The following is a 19526-nucleotide window of genomic DNA, read 5'->3' on the forward strand; positions in this document are numbered from 1 at the left end:
GAAAATAGGAAGTGAAGGAATAAGGAATGTCTTAATAACTGCAATGAATAACTCTTGACAGTGTGGCAGAAGACTGTTATAAAACAACAACAAAACCAGAAAAAACTCACACTTTTTCTGTCTTGGTAATTTAGAAAAAGGGCACATCACTATAACATTCACAGCTCTTAGAAATGACTCCAAGTGATGGCATAACCACTAACAATAAAAAAGGCATTTGTCTAGATTTTTAATATGTTTTTTATTTTTGACCTACAGTGATGGAAAAGTATGTATCTTCGAACTAATTTCAATATGATAAAAAAGGAAATGTGGTGATGTTTACAGCAGAGTGGAGAGACTATTTGTTGACTGTCTTCCATGTGCAAAGTACCTTCCACTACGGCACTTGGTCCTGAAGTTTTCACGGGCATTTGAAGTTGGTATTGTCATCTCCTTTTAGACTAGAACTGAAGTTCTGAGAGCTCAAATAACTTGCCCAGAATCAAACAGCCTTTGGCAAATTAAACGGAATTTCAAATTCATTGCATGTTTTTCTCATTTCCTACTCTTTTAGGGGAACAAAAATTTTTCTGGAATAATTCATTTATGTGGAATCTTCTGAAAAGATCTGATAAATGAGATTTCCTGACCCTTCTACTCACTGAGTATTTCTCTTCAATTCTTCTACATTAACTGGATTTGTCAACATTCCACCTGGTTAGATGTCATATCAGCCTTTGATTATTTTGTTATATTTTTGGTTTTATTAAAAAACACTTTTGATGGATTATTAAGCATTAATATTTAATTTTGGTCCTTTCCTAACAAGAGACATGTTGAGAAATTGCAGATACTTTCTACCTGTCATATGGAACAAAGACAAAAATGGTAAGGTCACACACAAAGCAGTGAGCACACTAATTAGAATTCTTAGTTCTGGTGCAAAAATATTTCTCCTGGGATTAAGAACCATAAGAGTTGAAAGGACTCTCCTCTAAATTTCATGTAGACAAATCTCCCAGTGACATCAGATCTTTCTTCAGTGTTAATACTCAGAATATGCAACCGGATAAGAGACTGTTCTAAGATAAATCTGTCAGTGACAATCTCCCTGAGGAAGGGAATAGGGATAAGACTTCCCACGGGGAATCCTTTACATTGTAAGAGGGAGTCAGCTTGTGGAGGGTGGGACAAATTCTTCTTCCTAATTAATAGATTAATCCCAAATATTTTTATAGCAAGAAATTTAAAAATAGAATCAATAGATTCTTTGAAGATGACATTCATACAGCAACATTATCTGAATCGTCCTTTTATTCTGATAATATTCATATAACCAATTGACGTTCATTCCTGAGAAGGGATGTTAAACATCAAAAACAGTTATATCTAAAATGAGTGCTTTCTCTTTTCTCCTTAACATTTTTTAATGGAGGTAAACTGATTTACAGCAATGTGTCAGATTTAGGGCAACAGGTCCACACCTCTTCAGATGTATGTTACCACATCACAGACCTCACCAAAGCACCCATAATCTGCCTCCATGGTCCACTGAAGCCCCTTCCCCCTATCCCTCACTCCACCCTTCCCCTCTGGAAACCTCAATTTTACATCATATTTCTTGGTTTAGTTTTGTCTGTTCCTTTACCTTTCCCCTTTATATTCAACATACTTATGAAATCAGTCAGTATTTGCTTTTCTCCCTTTAACTTATTTCACTTAGCATACCCTTTCCAGCTACATCTATGTTGTTGCAAATGGCAAAATTTCATCTCTTTTTGTAGCTTGTCCTCTATCCACTCATCTGTCATTGGGCACTTAGGTTGTTTCCGTAACTTGGCTATTGTAAATAGTGCTCTAATGAGCACAGGAGTGCTTATACCCTTCAAATTAGTGTTTTTGCATTTGGATAAATAACCAAATAGTGGGATTGCTGGATCTTGCGGTAAATCTATTTTTAATGTTTTGAGAAACCAACATACTCTTTTCCAAATGGGCTGGGCCAGTCTATAATCCCACCAAAATTGTACAAGGGTGCAGTTTCCTCCATGTTCTCACCAACATTTGTTGTTTCTGGTTTTTTTTTTAACTAGTGCTTTTCTAGCCCCAGATTAATATTCACATGGAACATACTGGTAAATGGTTAATAGCAAATAATACAATAGAATGACCAGAATGAGCCAGTTCAATTCCCGAAACTTCCTTAAATACACTATACCACTCTGGTGTATCTATTCTTTTTTCATAAAAGGATAACAATGGAAAAAAAATCAAGAACAGCATATTATTAAGAGAGAACCAGCATATTATTCCCAATAGTATGGTGGGCATAGCTTAATAAATATTATTTCCCATAAGTTTTTAAAGAGAATTTCTTTTTTTCTGCAATCACTGCTGCAATTTGCTGCAAGCCACTGAATTAGATTTTAAAAAGGCATTAATACAGGAGTGGGAATGATCCTGCTCTGAAATGAGCAAACCAGAAAAGACTTTAGCAAGAACAGGATTTAAAGAAAATTTTTATTTAATCTATCAGGACATTTGGTTCTTTAAACTGTGACCTGAAGTGGTTTTTTTTTTTTTTTCCTTTCTTTTATTCTGGGATATGGTTAAGCCATTATTTCCTTACAGAGCAATGCACCACAATTCTCCCCAGGATATCAGTGGCCAAGTAATATACACAAAAATGATTACAGATGCCTTGGTAGTGATCAGAAATCAGCAATACAGTTTCTTTCTTCTTTCTTTCCTCCCTGCACCTTTCTACTCAATTTCTCTCTCTCCCTCTTCCTCCCACCCGCCTTCTCTTCTTTTTATATTTGATAGATGACAAGTATGTGATATGGCAGTGAGGATCATGTTTCTCTTATCCATGGTTCATGTCTCTTCTTATTCACCTGGCACAATTTTGGGTACCAAGAATGTGTTCAATAAATATTTGTTGAAAAAAAAAACAACAAATAGACCTATTGAATTCTGCGATTTCCATAAAATACTGCGATTTTAAAATCTGCTAACACTGACATGGGCACTGAAGTTTCAAACACCTTTTCCCTTAGTTTCATCTGGAACCTGCAATGATGTGTTCAGAGAAGCAGACACAACTGGACTACAGTTACAAAGAATAGGGTACATTTTCTGACAGAGGCCTACAAGTGTTTACTAAGCTACACTTAGAGTAGAAATATTCATGCTTTACTCTAGTTACCTGGACCCTCCCACAATGGGCAGATTGAATTCACACTCCTGAAATGAATTAGTGCTTGTCCCCACTTTCTGGGATGAATGCAGAAAACCCTTCATCTCATGAAAAGAGCCCCCTAAGAAGGCTAGAAAGTGCTCAGCAAAGCTGAGGTAGTGCCTTTGCCATGGAGGTCCGGGGACACGGCTTGGTCACGTCATCACTGGCCAAGTTGGGCTTCTTCTGCCCATGGCAGTTTCCCAGCATCATTTGGAGTCACTCTCCAGCATGTTCCCAGGGGTCCCCTGGATCTGCCCAGTTTGGTCATGGTTTAACTCACAGCAGTTTCCGAATTTCCTCCATCATCCCCTGTGTTAGATGAGGGAATACAGACTCAGGTCTTCTAAATGACTTCCAGTGTCTGCACTTCAGTGCCAAAAGTTCAGAACAGGTCCAGTTAACAGCCATGGGAGAAGAGGGACATTGTCACCGCCTTAAACACTGAATTAGACTAAGTCTCAATGCACATTCAACACTTTACTGCTTAAACTAGTCTCCCAAACAACCTCAAAATGGGATCACAGATTCACTTTATGCAATGACCTGAAACACAAAGTGTTTTGAAGTTTCTTCTGAGGTCAGACACTCCGCTGCTGTCTGTAAGCCCCTCTGGTAAGCTCTGCTCTGACACACACTCGGATGCTCGGAGCACATGCCTCTGGGGCCTACTTGACCTGAGCATGAAATAGCCTCAAAAATCCAATAAGTCATAGCCATCTTCTAACTTCTTCCCAAAGTGATATTTCTTTTATTAAATATCACAGAAGTTGATAACAGATTCTCCTATTGTCTACAAAAATTGAAGCCTCTGTGTGGCCATCAGGAACACTGGGTCACTCAGTTTAAGAAGCACCCACTAATTATCAAGCTGGAGAGAGCTCAAAAAAGAAATGCTTTAGTTTTGTTCCCATTTTTATCCACTGACCTTTCCATAACTTGCAAATCACGCAGTGTTAGATATGAAAGGAGAGAAAACATGAGTCAGGAGTCAAAGAGCTTAAGCAGATCTAACCAAAGAAATGTGGGATGGTGATTTTTTGATTAGAGTAGAAGATACTTCACTGCGTTGAGATATAGAAGAAACAGACGCTCATCTTACCCAACACTGAGCGGCTCTGAGTTTTACAGTTTATGATACTGTTCTTGAGAAGCCAGGAGCATAATTTCAAGAACAGGAAACATGATGGCTTCTTAATCAAATTAAATAGTGAAATGAAAGCAATAATCACTCAAATTTACTTGGCAAATTAGCAAGACAAATTAATTGAAACACTACTTTTGATCATAAGGATATAATTAGAAAAGTCTTTGGTGGATGAAAACATCTCTGAGCCATAAATTAAATCAATTGGACAACCTGATTATAAAGACCTTATGCTTAACGTGTAAATCTAAACTTGCTGTTATGGAATGTAAAAGGGAAAATAAAGATCAATCAACAGATATTCATTTTAAAATGGTCCTGTACGTACAATGTGAGTGGTAATAGCAACATCTACTGGACTTTTGTTATATGAAGATCCTGTACATGTACTATCTCTTTATCATTTCACTAGCTTGTTTTCTTAAAAAGTAATAACTTAAATCACCATTGTGAATCATAGACTTCAGTATGGAGGGAGTGTGGGATACCAAATTCCCACAAAAGACAGACCAAGATGTCTTTTCTTCTCTTGGCATCATCTCCTGCTTACAAATGCCACTACTTCTCAATTAGTGAAACTCTGAACACATCCAAGTTGACCTATAAGAAGCCAATGAGCACATGGTATCTTAAGGTAGCAGTTATTCATCAAGAGAGCTGACATGACAAAGTTGGCCCACTAGACTAAGGAGAGAGGTTGGTCATAAACAAAGATGCTTAGAGCCACAACTGTCAAATGCAGTTATCTCACGACCAAGGGGAGAGCTAGCCTCAGGATGAAGCCAACTTTGACATGGCAGGCAGGGCCCAGGTTTGGGAAGAAACTGTGCAGGTTTGGGAGTTCAGGAAGAACTCAGGCCCTGGACAACATCTTTCAGCCTCTAGGTCAGTCAGGTCTGAGTCTTACCCTAGCTCTGGTCTTTTGTAATAAGAATTCTCAAATGTTTTCTTTGTTTGATTAAACCAGTATGAATTGGATACTTATTTAAAGCAAAAGAAGCATAATTCATATAGAACAAAATGAATCATTGTTAAACTCAATTCTAAAAAAATATTAAAAAAATACTTTTCCTTTATAAGTAGGGCAATTCTTTTTCAAAGTTCAGTTGCTGATTGCCTGTCCTGGAAACACCTGGAGCTCTTGTTTAAAGCACAAATGAGAGAATTATAATTTCTGGGGCATAGAAATTAAAATCTCAATATTCTCAACAAGTCTCTAATTCTCATGCTAAAGGGTAAGAGCTACTATCATGACAATCTATACAATTTTAGTTGGGGGATTTAGAAATTCATTAGGCAGCTTGTTTAGACTCTTATTTCCCTGCTTTAAAAGCGAGAATTCATATCTGCTCCTTGTTTCTTCATAAATAAGTGTGATCTAAAGGTAAGCAGAGTAACATTCTTTGATCTATTTTTGCAAAACTGCTTCAAAGCTCTGTATTTAATAAAATTAAAATGCTTGAAAACTAATGAATAAGTCTTATAAAATTGTTTATAAGGCTTGTAAAAAGGTTTTCCCCTATATCTTTCTAAGGAAAGAGAGCATTTTTAAAAGTAGACTCTACTAAACTCATACTACATTACATTACAACCATAAATCTGGGCTTTTTATGAAGCCCTTCCTTGCGTAAATACTACTATATTTTTCGAACTCAGTTTAAATGTTCTTTCTCTGGGAGAATGTGTAACCCCCCAAGACATCCACCATCTCCAGTATGGCTGCTTTTAGGATCCTTCCTGGTCTCTCTTCCTGTCCTCTCTGGAAACCTACCCCTCCCTGGAAGGCATCCTAAAACACATCCCTGTGCACCCCTTTTTTTTAATAAAGATTTATTTATTTATGCATATAAGAACTGGGGTACAGGCCAGAGGTGAAGGGGGTGGGTGAGAGAATTCACCAGAGACAGGCAGACTGACCGAAGTACACTGCTGAGGGGAGCAGCAGGCGACTCAGGAGAGGTCTGCTGTGCCATGTGGGTTGCTCCCTGGGCGGGGATGGAACTTGTGCTGCAATGGCTGCTGATAACTTCATAGTGCTGTGAATTAACCACTTGTGCCACCAGGGAGGCCCCCCCTTCAGGGCGCAGCTAAAAATAATATTTCCTTAGAAAGCCTCCATGACCTCTTGTCTCCTTAAATTGTTACATGCAACTAAATAAAACACCATTCAGGTTGCTATCAGCTGCAAGTTAAGAGAAAACATGCCCAATTAATCCCCTATAAGGAAATGAATCCTTGTGTGTCAGCAAGGTTGGAAATTCCTAGGGAAGGTTTGCTCTAGGGAAGGCTGTTTGCTACACCCACCTCCACCCCAGTGGCTGCTCCCTCCAGCAATTCCACCTGGTGGAGGGAGGGAGAACATAGCTCCGGGGTCTATCTCTTGGGCTTGTATCTCATTTTCCTCAGAAGCCTCTGATAACATCTTCGGACTCACTGGCCCAAATGTCCTTAAAACTTCCCACTCCAAGCTAGTGTTAGGAGGTGGATGGGCAAGATTAAGTCACAGGGCCTCCCCTGGTGGCTGGTGGAGCAGCGGTTGAGCGCTGGGCTGCGAAGCTTCCCGCTGCCTCTGCAGCAACGGTTTGATCTCCAGGCACCAGCGAGGGTCCCACATGGCAAACAGACCTCTCCTGCTGCCCGCTGCTCCCCTCAGCAGTGTATTTCGTCAGTCTGCCTGGTCTGTTCCCCGCTCTGGCTCTGGTGAATTCTCTCACCCTCCCGTGCTTCTGACTGTACCCAGTGCTTGTATAAATAAATAAATAAATCTTTAAAAAAAAAAAAAAAGATTAAGTCACAATGAGGCCACTTCAACAACATGCAAGAAGAAAGTTGTAGTATTTACACAGCATATTAGCTGGGTGGGGCTGCTCAGTGCAGAGTGTTGGGTTGCCCCAGATCCTGACAAGCATCCAAGGATGAAAAGATGAAAAGCAACCCACATTTGAAATGAACCCATTTCTGGCAGGTCAGGCATATAATTTGGTAGAGATCATGGATCTTTCAACTACAGAGCCACTGCCCATTTTTATAAAAAATACAAAAAGAAGAGAAAAAAGATCCTATTGGGACAGTCACAGCCATTCTGACATGAACCGTCTCTCACGCTGCAGCTCAGAGCTGAGTAGCTGCAACAGAGACCACAAGGTTCATAAAGCTGAAAATAGTCACTATCTAGCTCTTTATAGGATTTGTCAAACTCTGGCTTAGACTCATGGCTAGGCAGGGATAGTACTGGCAAGACAATCACAATGCCCACTCAGTGCCCAGCACTTTCCATTTGTAACACCTTCCCAAGGGCATTGCTTTCTTGAACATCTACCTCTCCTGCTAGTTTTTAAGTTTCCCAAGGGCAGTGAAGAGTGTCTATTTAATCAAACTCATTGTTGAAGCCATGACCATGGCCCCCTAGCATCAGGCCCTGCACATTGCAAGCACCTCAATATTCGTTCATCGGCTAACTGAAGAAATACACTCCTTAAATAATCTTCCACGTGGGAATAAGAACAATGTTTCTTTCAGGATATGCTATAAAGGGTGCAACAATATTTCAATAATGGCATGGAAAGAAAGTAACCCATTTTCTACAATAAGGAGGATTTGAGCTTTCATAAGTGTAGGGTAAATGGTTTTCAGGCTTTTCTGCCCTCCCACCATTAGGATTGCCCTGCCTGATGGAGCACATGCAGTTGGTACATTGTTGTAAGCTGTCTTGTTTATTTCTGTGGGCCATGGGAGGAGTACTGAGATAGTCACCAAGAGAAGAAGCAGGAGAGACAGGAGAGAGAAGGGGAGAAAGAAAGCCAGAAGAGAGAGAGAGAGAGAAGCCCAGAGTGAAGACTTGCTGGGGCCTTAGAGGCCTCCCGATCTCCTGGCCCCTGGACACCCCTGCCTGCCATGTACCTGTTTGCCACACTACATGTAAAGCTCAATAAAAGCCTGAGAAACCCACTGAGGGCTCCAGAACTTTCCTTTAGCAGGTCTGCTCGGATCATAGATAACCTGCTCTGTGCCCATCCTGCCCCTACAACAACATTTTCCAGTTCTTGGGAGGAAGCTGTACCCACATACTATCCCCTCTGAGAAGAGGCAGAAAATAAGCTGAAATTCTCAGAAGAGGCAGAGGCAGGGTGTGGCAGATGAGCAGTGTAGATGTCACTGAAAATAGGCTCCAGAGCTATCCAGCATGGAGTAGCCCCACCCAGCTATCCTTCCCCTTGTGTGCATACCCTGGGTCTCAAACCTGGACTGAGGTTCTCAGCCAAGTTTGCTCCATAATCTGTACATAACTTATTCCCTGAAGGTCAGGCTGCATTCGTGTTCAGAGGGAATTGTAACCATGAAAAGACAAACAACACAAGAAGTTGGGTGGAATAGGCCTGGCGATCTCTATGCCTCAGTGTCTCTCTAAGTCTTTCTTCTTTCTAAACAAAAGATCACAGTCTGCAGAAATAACAGCAACTTGAAGAAACAGAATTCTAGAAACCCCAAATACTCATTTGGGACAGAGACTTCATTTAATCCAAACACAATACCAGTTTTCATTTTTTCCCCCTCTTTATTCAATCTAGAGAAATTTTTAAAAAGAATGGCAAAAGTTAAAACACAGGCTTTTCCATTTAAGAACATAAATTATTACCACTAGGAAAGAGGCAAATGTTTTCTCCTAAGTTTAAGTTGACATTAAATCTTGGCCCATACTGTTAAGAAGATATAAAAATACCATGGTACAGTAATGAAAATCACAAGTAACAGGATCTGAGATTCATTATAACTTGCTAATTAATATAGCAACACACCACAGCAAGGAAGCAGTAAGAACGCTGGCCTATAATCAAGTTGAGGCCTGTGCGAAACAGCCAAGACAGCCTCAAATCAACAGAGAAAGAAAAATGCCAAACACTGAATGGAAACATCTCCCTGGACATAGTGCTTGTCCTCAACAACAATAAACAAACAAACAAACAAACAAACAAACAAACAGGAAATCATGCTGACTGTGTGCTTTGAGACAGCATCCTCCCTGAGGACAAGCACATGCTGATCCAAACTTCAGAAAGTCTGTCATGGGGAGAGAAGAAAGGGCAAAAGGAAATCTCCTGTTTCCTATTCATGCAAAGTAGGTGGCATTCAGAGGTTTTCTCTACCCAAATAGCCAGGGTCATTCTGAGGGAAGCAAGATGTTTGTCTTATATGGAATCAAAAAAAATTTCCTCTTTTTCAAATTTACAGACCCTTGGTATTATATTGGATCTATTTATTTCTCCTCAGTATTTGACAATTTTTTTTTTCACAGAAATTCAAACATAAACATTTAAAACATTATTTGGGACACCGTAATATTACCATTAACACAACTTCCTGAATCTTTTTCTTCTTAGAGTGAAATGTTTAATGTGAAAAGTGGATATTTTAGTAACTCGCTACGCACTAATTGTTAAAAGCTGCTCGTTGATGTACTGAGGGAAAATAAATTTGCTTTCATTTGACAATAAGTGCTTTATGAGTTCATAGTCTCAGATCTCCTAACACCAATTCCAGAAAAACACCCTAAGAAAATAATTCAGTAAAAATGTATATTCATTAAACTACTCGTTAAAATATGTCTTAACAGAAATTGGAACAGGCTAAATATTTAACTAAAAAGAAATATGCAGTTAAGTATATGTCGGTTTGTCAACTAAGTGAAATATTATTCAATGTTTACAAACTATACGTTACAAACCATGTAGCGTTACACAAATTTTTTATAGATTGTTAAGTAGAATACAGAGGTTGCACATGGAAAATATGTGAACTTTTCTAACAAGTACACAGAAAAAACAAATTCAGGAGAAGTCCTTTATCCATCTATTCATAGGCTTCTCTCTCTGCTTCTCAGATCTGTATGGTCCCCCAAAAGGGCTTCACATTCCCCCTTGTACCTTTGCTATACCATATTCCTAGCCCACAAGGTGCTTCTGTCTACTGCCAGATAGTCTAAAGGTATCACTTTGTTCAAGACCCTAGTTGACTCTCATTTCCTTCACAAAGTTGGCTTTTGCCTTTGGAGGGAAATTGCTTTCGATTTCTTAGCCCTTACTGCCGTTTCCTTGATGGTTTTGTTTGCTTGATCTTCTCAGATATACTGAAGTGCACAGAGTTATTCTTAGCATATGCAATAAGCAGTCAACATATAATTTAAGTGCATAATCAATGAATATAAACTCTTCAGAACAGGGCCCATTTTGTATCTTTGTGTCTACTATACTTACCATGGTGCCAGCAAACATCAGATTGTCAATAACTCTTCACTGAATAAATGGATAAATGAATGTACATGCATTGTTACATATGACTGCTGGCCGCAACACAGGGATGTGTTTTTCTTCCCCAACCTTTTCCACCTTCTGTTTCTAAGAATGGTTAGATAAGGTTCTTTTCTAGAAGGAGTGACATTCATTAAAAGAACTCACCCAAGGGCCTCCCCAGTGGCGCAGCGGTTGAACACTGGGTTGCGAAGCTGCCCGCAGCCTCTGCAGCGCCGGTTCGATCCCCGGCTGCTCCCCGGCCACCGGAGGAGGGTCCCACATGGCACGCAGACCTCTCCTGCCGCCCGCTGCTCCCCTCAGCAGTGTACCTCAGTCCTTCTGCCTGCTCTGCTCCCTGCTCTGGCTCTGGTGAATTCTCTCACCCTCCCCCACTTCTGAACAAACAAACAAATAAATAAATAAAAATAATAAGAACTCACCCAAGTCAAACTGGTCAGAAATGTAGCCACAAGTCTGCCGAACCTCCTCACTATCCCAGCCCAAGGGGTAGAGGGCACAGCCAGCGCCGATCAACAAGCCTGGAAAGAGAGAAGACAAGAGAGGGCTTTACTGGTGCCTTTCTGCATCCCCAAATAAAGATAGAAGCAGGGGTGCGCAGGTGGGGAGAATCAACATTAGCGATATAACAAAAGGGCATGGTGTCTGATTTTTGGAAAGCAACAGCCATGTTCCATTAAGCAATCTAAGTTCGGTCTGAATCTAAGAACATTTTCAAGTCTGCACAAGAGAAGCAAAAAACAACACAGAAACTTGACGGTTCAGTTTGGTTCCAACTCTGTCTTCTAAAACATTAAAAAGCTTTGCAAATCCTGTTTAGGAAACACAATCCAGAAACCCTTTTAATCACACTTGTAAAAAGTCAACCAATTCTACCATCAATCTATGTAAAATAAATACATAATTCAGTAACAAGCCAAGTGACTGACAGATTATGCTTCATCATTCACTAGGTTTTTCTTTTCAATTTATGAATCAGAATAGAATGTCTCAGCATCATCAAGTTTTATCAGGGGCAGAAAGAACATAAAGATTTTCATGAACCACTTGGGCACATGGATTGAACCTGTGAACTACATTAGCTGCTTGGCGCCGGTGAGAAGTTGAGAATCACAGAGAATCCACTCATATCAGAAATACTTTAGAAGACAGACACTTACTGTAATCTATGTCCTCCTTGCAGCTAAGACAAAAAGGTTTGGTGATTTAAACTGAAGAAAGTGACGGAGTTATTTTAATATAAATGAAGTTATCAAAGCAGCACACTCTGAGCTGACAGCTTTCTGAGGCAAGACTTTAGTTTTGCATCGAAGCCTAACATGGTTTTCAAAGAAGCTGAACGAGACTTAAACACTCGCCATTTGAATCTGTCTGTGGGCTAATCTGAAAGCAACATCTTGTCACGTCTATCAGTGAATATCATTATCATCACCCGTTAGCTCCACGCACGTGTGCTGAGGCAGTGGGACCAGCCCATGTCAGGAGTGCTGAGAACATCAACTATGTCTGAGGGAATGTGGGTTATAGGGGGGCTAAATGAGGGAGATCACTAAATAAGAAAAGTCATCAACATGGTACTACGGCAGCGGAATCATAGGACTCCAAAAGCATCTAGAAGAGACCATCAACATCCCTGGGTTGAATCCCTTTCAAACCTCCTCAGGTTCATCTTCCCTTTCCCCTGTGGGTGATTTAAGCACTAGTAACCATACAAGTAACTTTCTCCTCACAGGCATCTGAGAAGGAGCTGGTTTCCAACTCTCCCTCAGCCTCCATGCTGAGAGACAGGCCCCCTGAATGGACACTCCTGGCCTCTCACTCTAGAGCCCTTCCCTCCGATCTACCACTTGGGTATATTAAATGACCGTCTATTGCAGAGGGGCGGTGATGGAGGAATGCCTACAAAGAATCTTTGAAACTGCCAATCACTAATCCAGGATGCTCTGTCTGCAGTTGTATAAATATGAATTATGTTGAGGCTGAAGAATTATTCACAAAGCAGTATACTAGGTTTTGCTGACTAAGCAAATGCCCTAGGGGACCAGTTTCCTTAGCCTTTTCCCTTTGGGATACAATTTATAGCACTCTGAAGACAACTAGCTCCAAACTAGCTTTATTCATACCAGGTATAGAGATAATTAATGAGGGTGCCAATGTTGGCATAAATTGAATTCACTGACTGCTTAATAAATAATGTGGTATCATTTCTATGATATTCAATTCTTAAATTAATAAGCAGCACTGCTTTTTGAGATCTTGTGAGCAACACTTAAGCATGACAAATGCAGAAAGGTAGCTAAGACCAAAAAAAATGTTCAGGTATAAAAAAGAAAAATAACATTTAAATCATTAATTTTTTCTTTACTTGATAGGCAAACAAATGATAAACAGTCTCATTTGCTAATGTTTTCAGTATGAAAAATTGTTTCATGCATTCATGAAAGCATCTGCTTTGGTTCAGTATTATGCCAACACTTTGGGAGACTAAGAGAGAGGATCTTATAATGCCTATATATATAAAAACAGAGCAAGAAGTTCTGCGGTTCTCTGAGTGATAGACACTTGGCTATTGGGGGTCTTCTGTAAAATACTGGGATTTTTTCTGACACTGAAATGTCAGTTCAACCATGTAAATGATAAACACTTTCCTCACTACTTCCCTCCCCCCATAAACACTTCATACACAGGAAATTTGCGTTATATGTATGATTTTTTTTTTTTTAAAGAAAGACTCTGTGAGCATATGCTCACAGTGAAGGAAGTTGTTCAGTGGAGACCAACTAGCTTATCTGGATTTTTCTATTAATATTTATGTCGTCTTTGTTTGTTTTGTCATCTGCTAATGTTTGCTAACAGCAAAGATACTGCAGATTCCAAAGGTTTGAGAAACATTTCTGGGAGAAAAGCATCTGCTGCAAACTAATCAGGCTAATTGGCTGTCACAATTATTAGATTCTGTAGGTAAACATCAGTGACCTCACTTCTTCTACTGTTAGATGTTAAGGGGAAAGTAAGTCTCAGGCCCATTCACTCAAAATACATAAGACATGTTTTACCAGGCATAAAAAAGACCAATTCTCTAAGCTCAGAGATTCACTCAAAATACATAAGACATGTTTTACCAGGCATAAAAAAGACCAATTCTCTAAGCTCAGAGACCCCCACTTCCCCACCCCATCTCTATCACATCATCGTTCTAACCATTGCCTTCAACACACCATAAATGCAACAGATATGCAGATGGCAGGATCAGGGTAAGCTCAGGTCAGAAAGACAACACTATGTTCCATTTAATGGAATTGGAGAGAGAGAGAGCACAGGACCAAAGAGAGTTCTATACCCACATTGCCCAATGAAGGAGCTATACACTAACTTATAGCTATTTAAGTTAGTTAAATTTAAATAAAACTAGACATCACATCCTTCGGTTGCTTGATACCCTATGCTTGATTCTGCTTGTTTATTTTATTTTATTTTATTTTTTTGATTCTGCTTGTTAACCATCAAAATCATCACTGCTCCTTTTCCCATAAGTAAGGCCAGGAAACTACATTCTGATAACTTTTCTGCTAGTAGGAGTTCTGGTTCACTTCCTATGAGTGAGAAGCCCTCCTATGGGATTGAGAAGTTAAGAGAGCAATGAACCCTCCCCAAGGGCATGCCTTTCTGTACAGCAGACATGAGGTTTTGGAAGAGACTTCTAGGCGTCTCCCTTAGCACCACCCACTAAGGGCAGATGATCAGCTGTAGCTTCTTTAAGTCCCTGCACTTCCTGATTTTCTGATCTTCACTTTAGACCTTCTAATAAATAAAACCTTAATTCCATCTATTTCTTGGGCTGTATCCCATCCTACTTGGAACATCTATCTAGAGTTTTTTCTTGCACCAGACATACCCAAATTATATAAGAGCAGTAGAGGTGATACAAAAATTTCTGTCCTACCCTATTGCTTGACTATTATCCATTTCCTCAATTAATAGTTATCTCTAATACAACTTATGCTATTTATTAAACCTTGGGGGCAAGTATAGATAGTAATATTGGAAGACTGTTAACCACCTCTGTGGTGTGATCTCTGGTTAGAAAATTTATGCTAATTAATCTCTCCCTGAGTATGAATTTATGAAGAATATATATTAAATGTTAACTAATTTGCCCTAAAGGTTTCTGCTGGAGTGAACTAGCATTTTGAGGGTTTGTACTTATTAGTGTGCAACCACAGGATACCTAGGAACTTCAAACTGTTAAATAGTACAGGCTCACAAAGGAAAGGTAGCTGAATCTTAGTGTGAAAGATTTTTAATAGAATTGGTGTGAAGAGAGAGAGAGAGAAGAAAAGATTTTAAATAAACAGATTGCTAATAAAACTCCCTAAATTACCTACCCTCTTGTGAGCAAATGCTCAGCCAAACAGGCTGGGTCTGAAGCATGGCCACTGAAGCCCAAAAGCATGCCACAAGTCTAGGACACCTTTTGGCAAAGAATCACAAGAAAGGGCTTAGGCTGGTCCCAGAGACAGACTAAGAGATTCAAAATTGGAAATATATCACATCAAGATAACGGCTGTCATTGTCTCTGCCAAAAACCAGGAACAGCCTCCCCACATGTCTCTCACCAACATCTTTCTTCCAAATTCCTCTTCCAAGTGTCTCTATGTATCGCTCCATCACATGTCTCCTCCAACTCACTCCCCACATTTGCCCCCCCATCTATTTATATATCCACATTGCTCCTTCCTGGTTGCCCCCAATTCAGGAAGTGCGGTTTATGACATACTGGGCTTTGTAATCTAAGGTGGTTGCATGTGTAAGTGGGCGACAGAAATGGATCCTGTTCACTGGGTTTTGATGCTCCTCCCTCCTTTATGGAGATGCATTCTGAAACATATTGAAATGCTAAATTGTAAAGTTAGAGACAATTAAGCATAATAGTGAGAACATCTTTACAACAAAATAAACCTGCCATTGCTCAGTTTTAGGAAAGGAAAACCTTGAGCCATAGTGTGGAAATAAAGTTTTGACGGGCCCTCCCCGATGATGCAAGGGGTTAACGCACAGCACTGTGAAGCTATCTGCAGCCACTGCAGCAAGAGTTTGATCTTGGGCCAGGGAGCTACTAGACCTCTCCTGTCTGCCCTCAGCAGTGTCCGCCTGTTCTGTTCCCTACTCTTTCTCTGGTGAATCCTCTCACCCCTTGCACCTCTGGCCTGTACCCCAGTTCTTGTATGCATAAAGAAATCCTTAAAAAAATAAAATAAAGTTTTGATGGAGGCAATATTTAAAAGTCCCTGAATTAGATACCACTTAGGTATTCCACTGTATGCTGAAATGGGGTTCAGAAAATATTCTGAAATTTGAAGTGGTTCCCAAATTATATGTTAGTGACCTAATAGGCTTTAGTAGCTGTAGCTGTGCAATTTGCTCCTGGGAGTAAATGGCTCAATTAGACTCTCTGGCTCAAAAACTTACATTATTTACATGGATTTTCTTTATTAGATTTATAAACCTTATAGTTACCACATGGGCTTAACTATATGCTATTTTAATCAACTCCTGTGTCACTGCCCATAAAAGACAACATGAAAATAATAACATTATCACACAATTTTTGAAAATCTGTGCATTAAAGAGGAGGGTGGTTGGAGGATGTGTGAGATCATTTGCAGCTACAGGCTCATTTGCAATTAAGAAGCAATCTATTTTTGCAATCCTAAAGACTCTGCAACTTTTAAGGGGTCATGAGTAAATCACAAATTAGTGTAAATTAGCTCCATCTTAAATTTCTACCCAACACCTCACTGAAATCAGCTATCAGGAGGCAATAGACCACCAGGAAGGTCATTTTGTAGGAGATATTAGGACTTTGGAGAAATATTATCTCTGAAAAATGAAAAAAAAAAAAAAGTCCAACAAACAACTTAATAATTGTTAAATGTGAACAATTCGCTGTCCAGTAAGTCATTTCAAACTTAGTACCCTGGGGTTTTTGTCTCACCTTGCTCAAGGACCATTAAAATATTTTAAGAGCCAGGCCAATGGAATGACCAGTAAGGAGAAGCCAATGTTAAAGGAGAAGACACAGCACAGAAAAACGGAAAAAGGAAAAAGGCAGGTGCCTGGGAGCCAGGCAGTGGTACTGTGTCAGCAAAGTTGTCCGCCTTCAGGCCCAGATGGGCTCTGGCGCCTAGACCTCAGCCTGAATCTGCTCTACCTGCGCTAAACCAACTGAGGGAGTGTCCCCAGTAGAAACTCTATTAGTTTTCACACAATGCTGGAAATATTTGCTATGATACTAATTATCTCTTAGAATCTGAGTGTGAAGTCAGAAGTCCGCAAAGAGCTCAGTGGTCAGAGTACAGACCTGGTGCTGGGAATTTTCCCTTCTGCAAAACTCTTTCTATTCAAAGGCAGGACTTAACACTTAGCCAGCAGAATATTAACATAACAATCTGGTTCCTGCCAAGAAGGCAAAACAAACCTCTAGTCAGTCAATGCCAATTACTCTCCACAGGTGGTGAGAATAGAGTCCCCCTGTAAAACTCATAAAGCCTTGTTTTTTTCCAGGCTACTCTTGAATGTTTTTTATTGGATCTCACTTTCTCCCTCTCCCTCCCCCTCGACGACCATGACTCCATTATTTTTCCACAGGTTTTTTTTTTTCTTTTCTTTCTTTTTTTTTTTTTAATAATGTGACTTTTCCACCTATCACCCTTTCAGTGGTCAGAAGAGCATTTCCCACCAATGCATCTTTTATGTTTTTTTGGATACTTTTATCTGTCCTCCAGTTCCTTTATCTTCCTTTCTGTGGCAAGCACCAAGGGAAATTGTTTTCTTTACTTTTCTCATGAAATCTGTTCAGTCTAGTAGCCTGTTATCTGGGCTTTTCTTTGGAAGAGGTTGGCAGGTTTCCATCTCCAAGTCTCTATATGCTAATTTATGTACATTATATTCATCCATTTTCACCCCTAGATAACAATGCCTTTATAGAAAGTAACAACAGAAAGAATCAGTGGTAGGAAAAGAACAAGAGCAAGGACCAGGTTGTAACTTTTTAAACTCTGAAAGCACAATCAGGAGGAAACTACTGAAGTACCTATAAGCAGAAGGCTCCCTTAGGTTCTCCCAAAAAACACCTCCCTTCAATGTATTTCCCAGAAACTCAGGCACAGAGGATTCGAGAGGCCTGTCCAAATATACAAAACCCAGATCCAAAACCCAGATCACTCCTTTAGCTCCATGACCCCAGCCCATCATCATATAAAACTTGTAGTGACGTATACCCCAGGGTCACACACTCATCTCCTACAACATGAGTTCAATCATAGGCATTTGGATTTGACCAACATCATGCTTCACTAAGTAGGGTTATCTAGTGTAAGCATCCACAGAGCAGATTCACTGTGGATTCAGGCAAATGGACAGAGAGAGTCCGGAGCCCTTGGTGGGATTTTACAGGCCTTTAATGTTGAGTCTAAGGCACCAGGTACAACAGGCAGACTAGGCAAGGGAGAGTGGCATGCAAGGAAGCAGGCAGGAGGGCCAGGCAGGAGGAGGGGGGGGGGCGGGCTAGGAGGCTCAGGAGGCAACTGTGCTCCCCAGTCCCTCCATGAATCCCTGGTGTTCTCCCTCTCAGTTTTGGGTTGTCTCATTTTGCAATATCCTAGCTTCACGGTCTGTTCTCAGAGTGATGCCACCCTTTTACCTATCCCTTCTAGGCCCAGATATGTGCACCTACATATATGTACGCCCATGCTCATTGGGCACAGGTGTCTATAATCGTGGGAAGAGTGCAAGAGTGCAAGAGTCAAAGAGGCTCGTGGCAGGATGGCGTAAAAAAATCTGATAACTTCATTTATCCTACAGGTTATTTTTTTCCCTGCAGTCCAAATTCATTGTGTCTTGATTCATTAAAAATATGGGCTAACACTGAGCCTACACACACACACACACGACTAGAGCCAAGTCTGAGTGGTTCCATAAATGACTCAGGGCCCCTGGCCTGCCCAAAGACATTTCCAACTAGGAACTGCCATGTCTTCGAATATGTCTTGAACATTTTTATATCTGTGATTGAATCTCCTCTCTCTGACTGAGATACTCTCACTCCTTCCCTTATGTTCAGGCACTTTCATGAAAATTCCAGGAGTTAAGGTCTAGAAACCTCAATACACAGGCTGTCCTGGACGTTCCAGCAGTTGTGAGCGGTGGGTTTGACTCCCTTCTGTGGGCTTCTACTGGGGTACACTCTGTACCATTATCTGGGCCTTACCACCGTTAACTATACTTACTTATAAGCAGTACAACCCCTAGAAGGCCAGAAACTTTATGTTTACTTCTATCCAAATCACCAGTTCATATTATTTATTAAATATTAAATAGCAGTAATACTATTTCTTAGGTGTTTACAAGAGCCTCACAATAATTATGTGAGATATATATAGATAGCATAAAACAAGTAGTTGCCCTCACTTAGCAGAGGAGGAAACTGAAGCTTAGAGAAGCAGATTCATGCTCCTGCAGCAAATAAGTGGTAGACCCAGGACTTATATTCAGGTCCAGCTGAGTCCTAAGCTGGTACTCCAAACCTCTGCCTTGTAGTATTTTCCAAATCCCCAAGTGTTCACAATCCCAACTCTGAGCTGACATTCTTTGTGCACATATACCCTGCACCCCATACATAAAAGGAGGAAAAGGAAAGGAGCCAAAGATCAAGAGAGATTTCAAGTCACCATTCTCCAGGGATTGACTCTACCATTGCTTGTAACCAAAGGTAAAGGCTCTGGGGAACCCCTGATCCTGGGTCCTGCAAGGTGGGACCAGGATGTGAGGAAAATATCTCCCTCTATTTCTTTTT

At 40.3% G+C, this 19526-nt stretch overlaps 1 protein-coding gene across 3 annotated transcripts in view; it reads right to left on the minus strand.

The window, feature by feature from the left end:
- LHFPL6 (LHFPL tetraspan subfamily member 6) overlaps positions 1–19526 on the minus strand; it is a 231476-nt gene that overhangs the window by 14533 nt on the left and 197417 nt on the right. For all 3 annotated transcript variants that reach the window (XM_054701608.1, XM_054701609.1, XM_054701610.1), the window contains exon 3: positions 11095–11193. In XM_054701608.1, the coding sequence (XP_054557583.1) occupies positions 11095–11193 (99 nt within the window). The remainder of the gene's footprint in view (positions 1–11094; positions 11194–19526) is intronic.

This window comes from Talpa occidentalis, unplaced genomic scaffold, assembly GCF_014898055.3.
Source record: "Talpa occidentalis isolate TD23 unplaced genomic scaffold, MPIMG_talOcc4v2.1 talOcc4.5, whole genome shotgun sequence".
NCBI classification, from domain to species: Eukaryota; Metazoa; Chordata; class Mammalia; order Eulipotyphla; family Talpidae; genus Talpa; species Talpa occidentalis.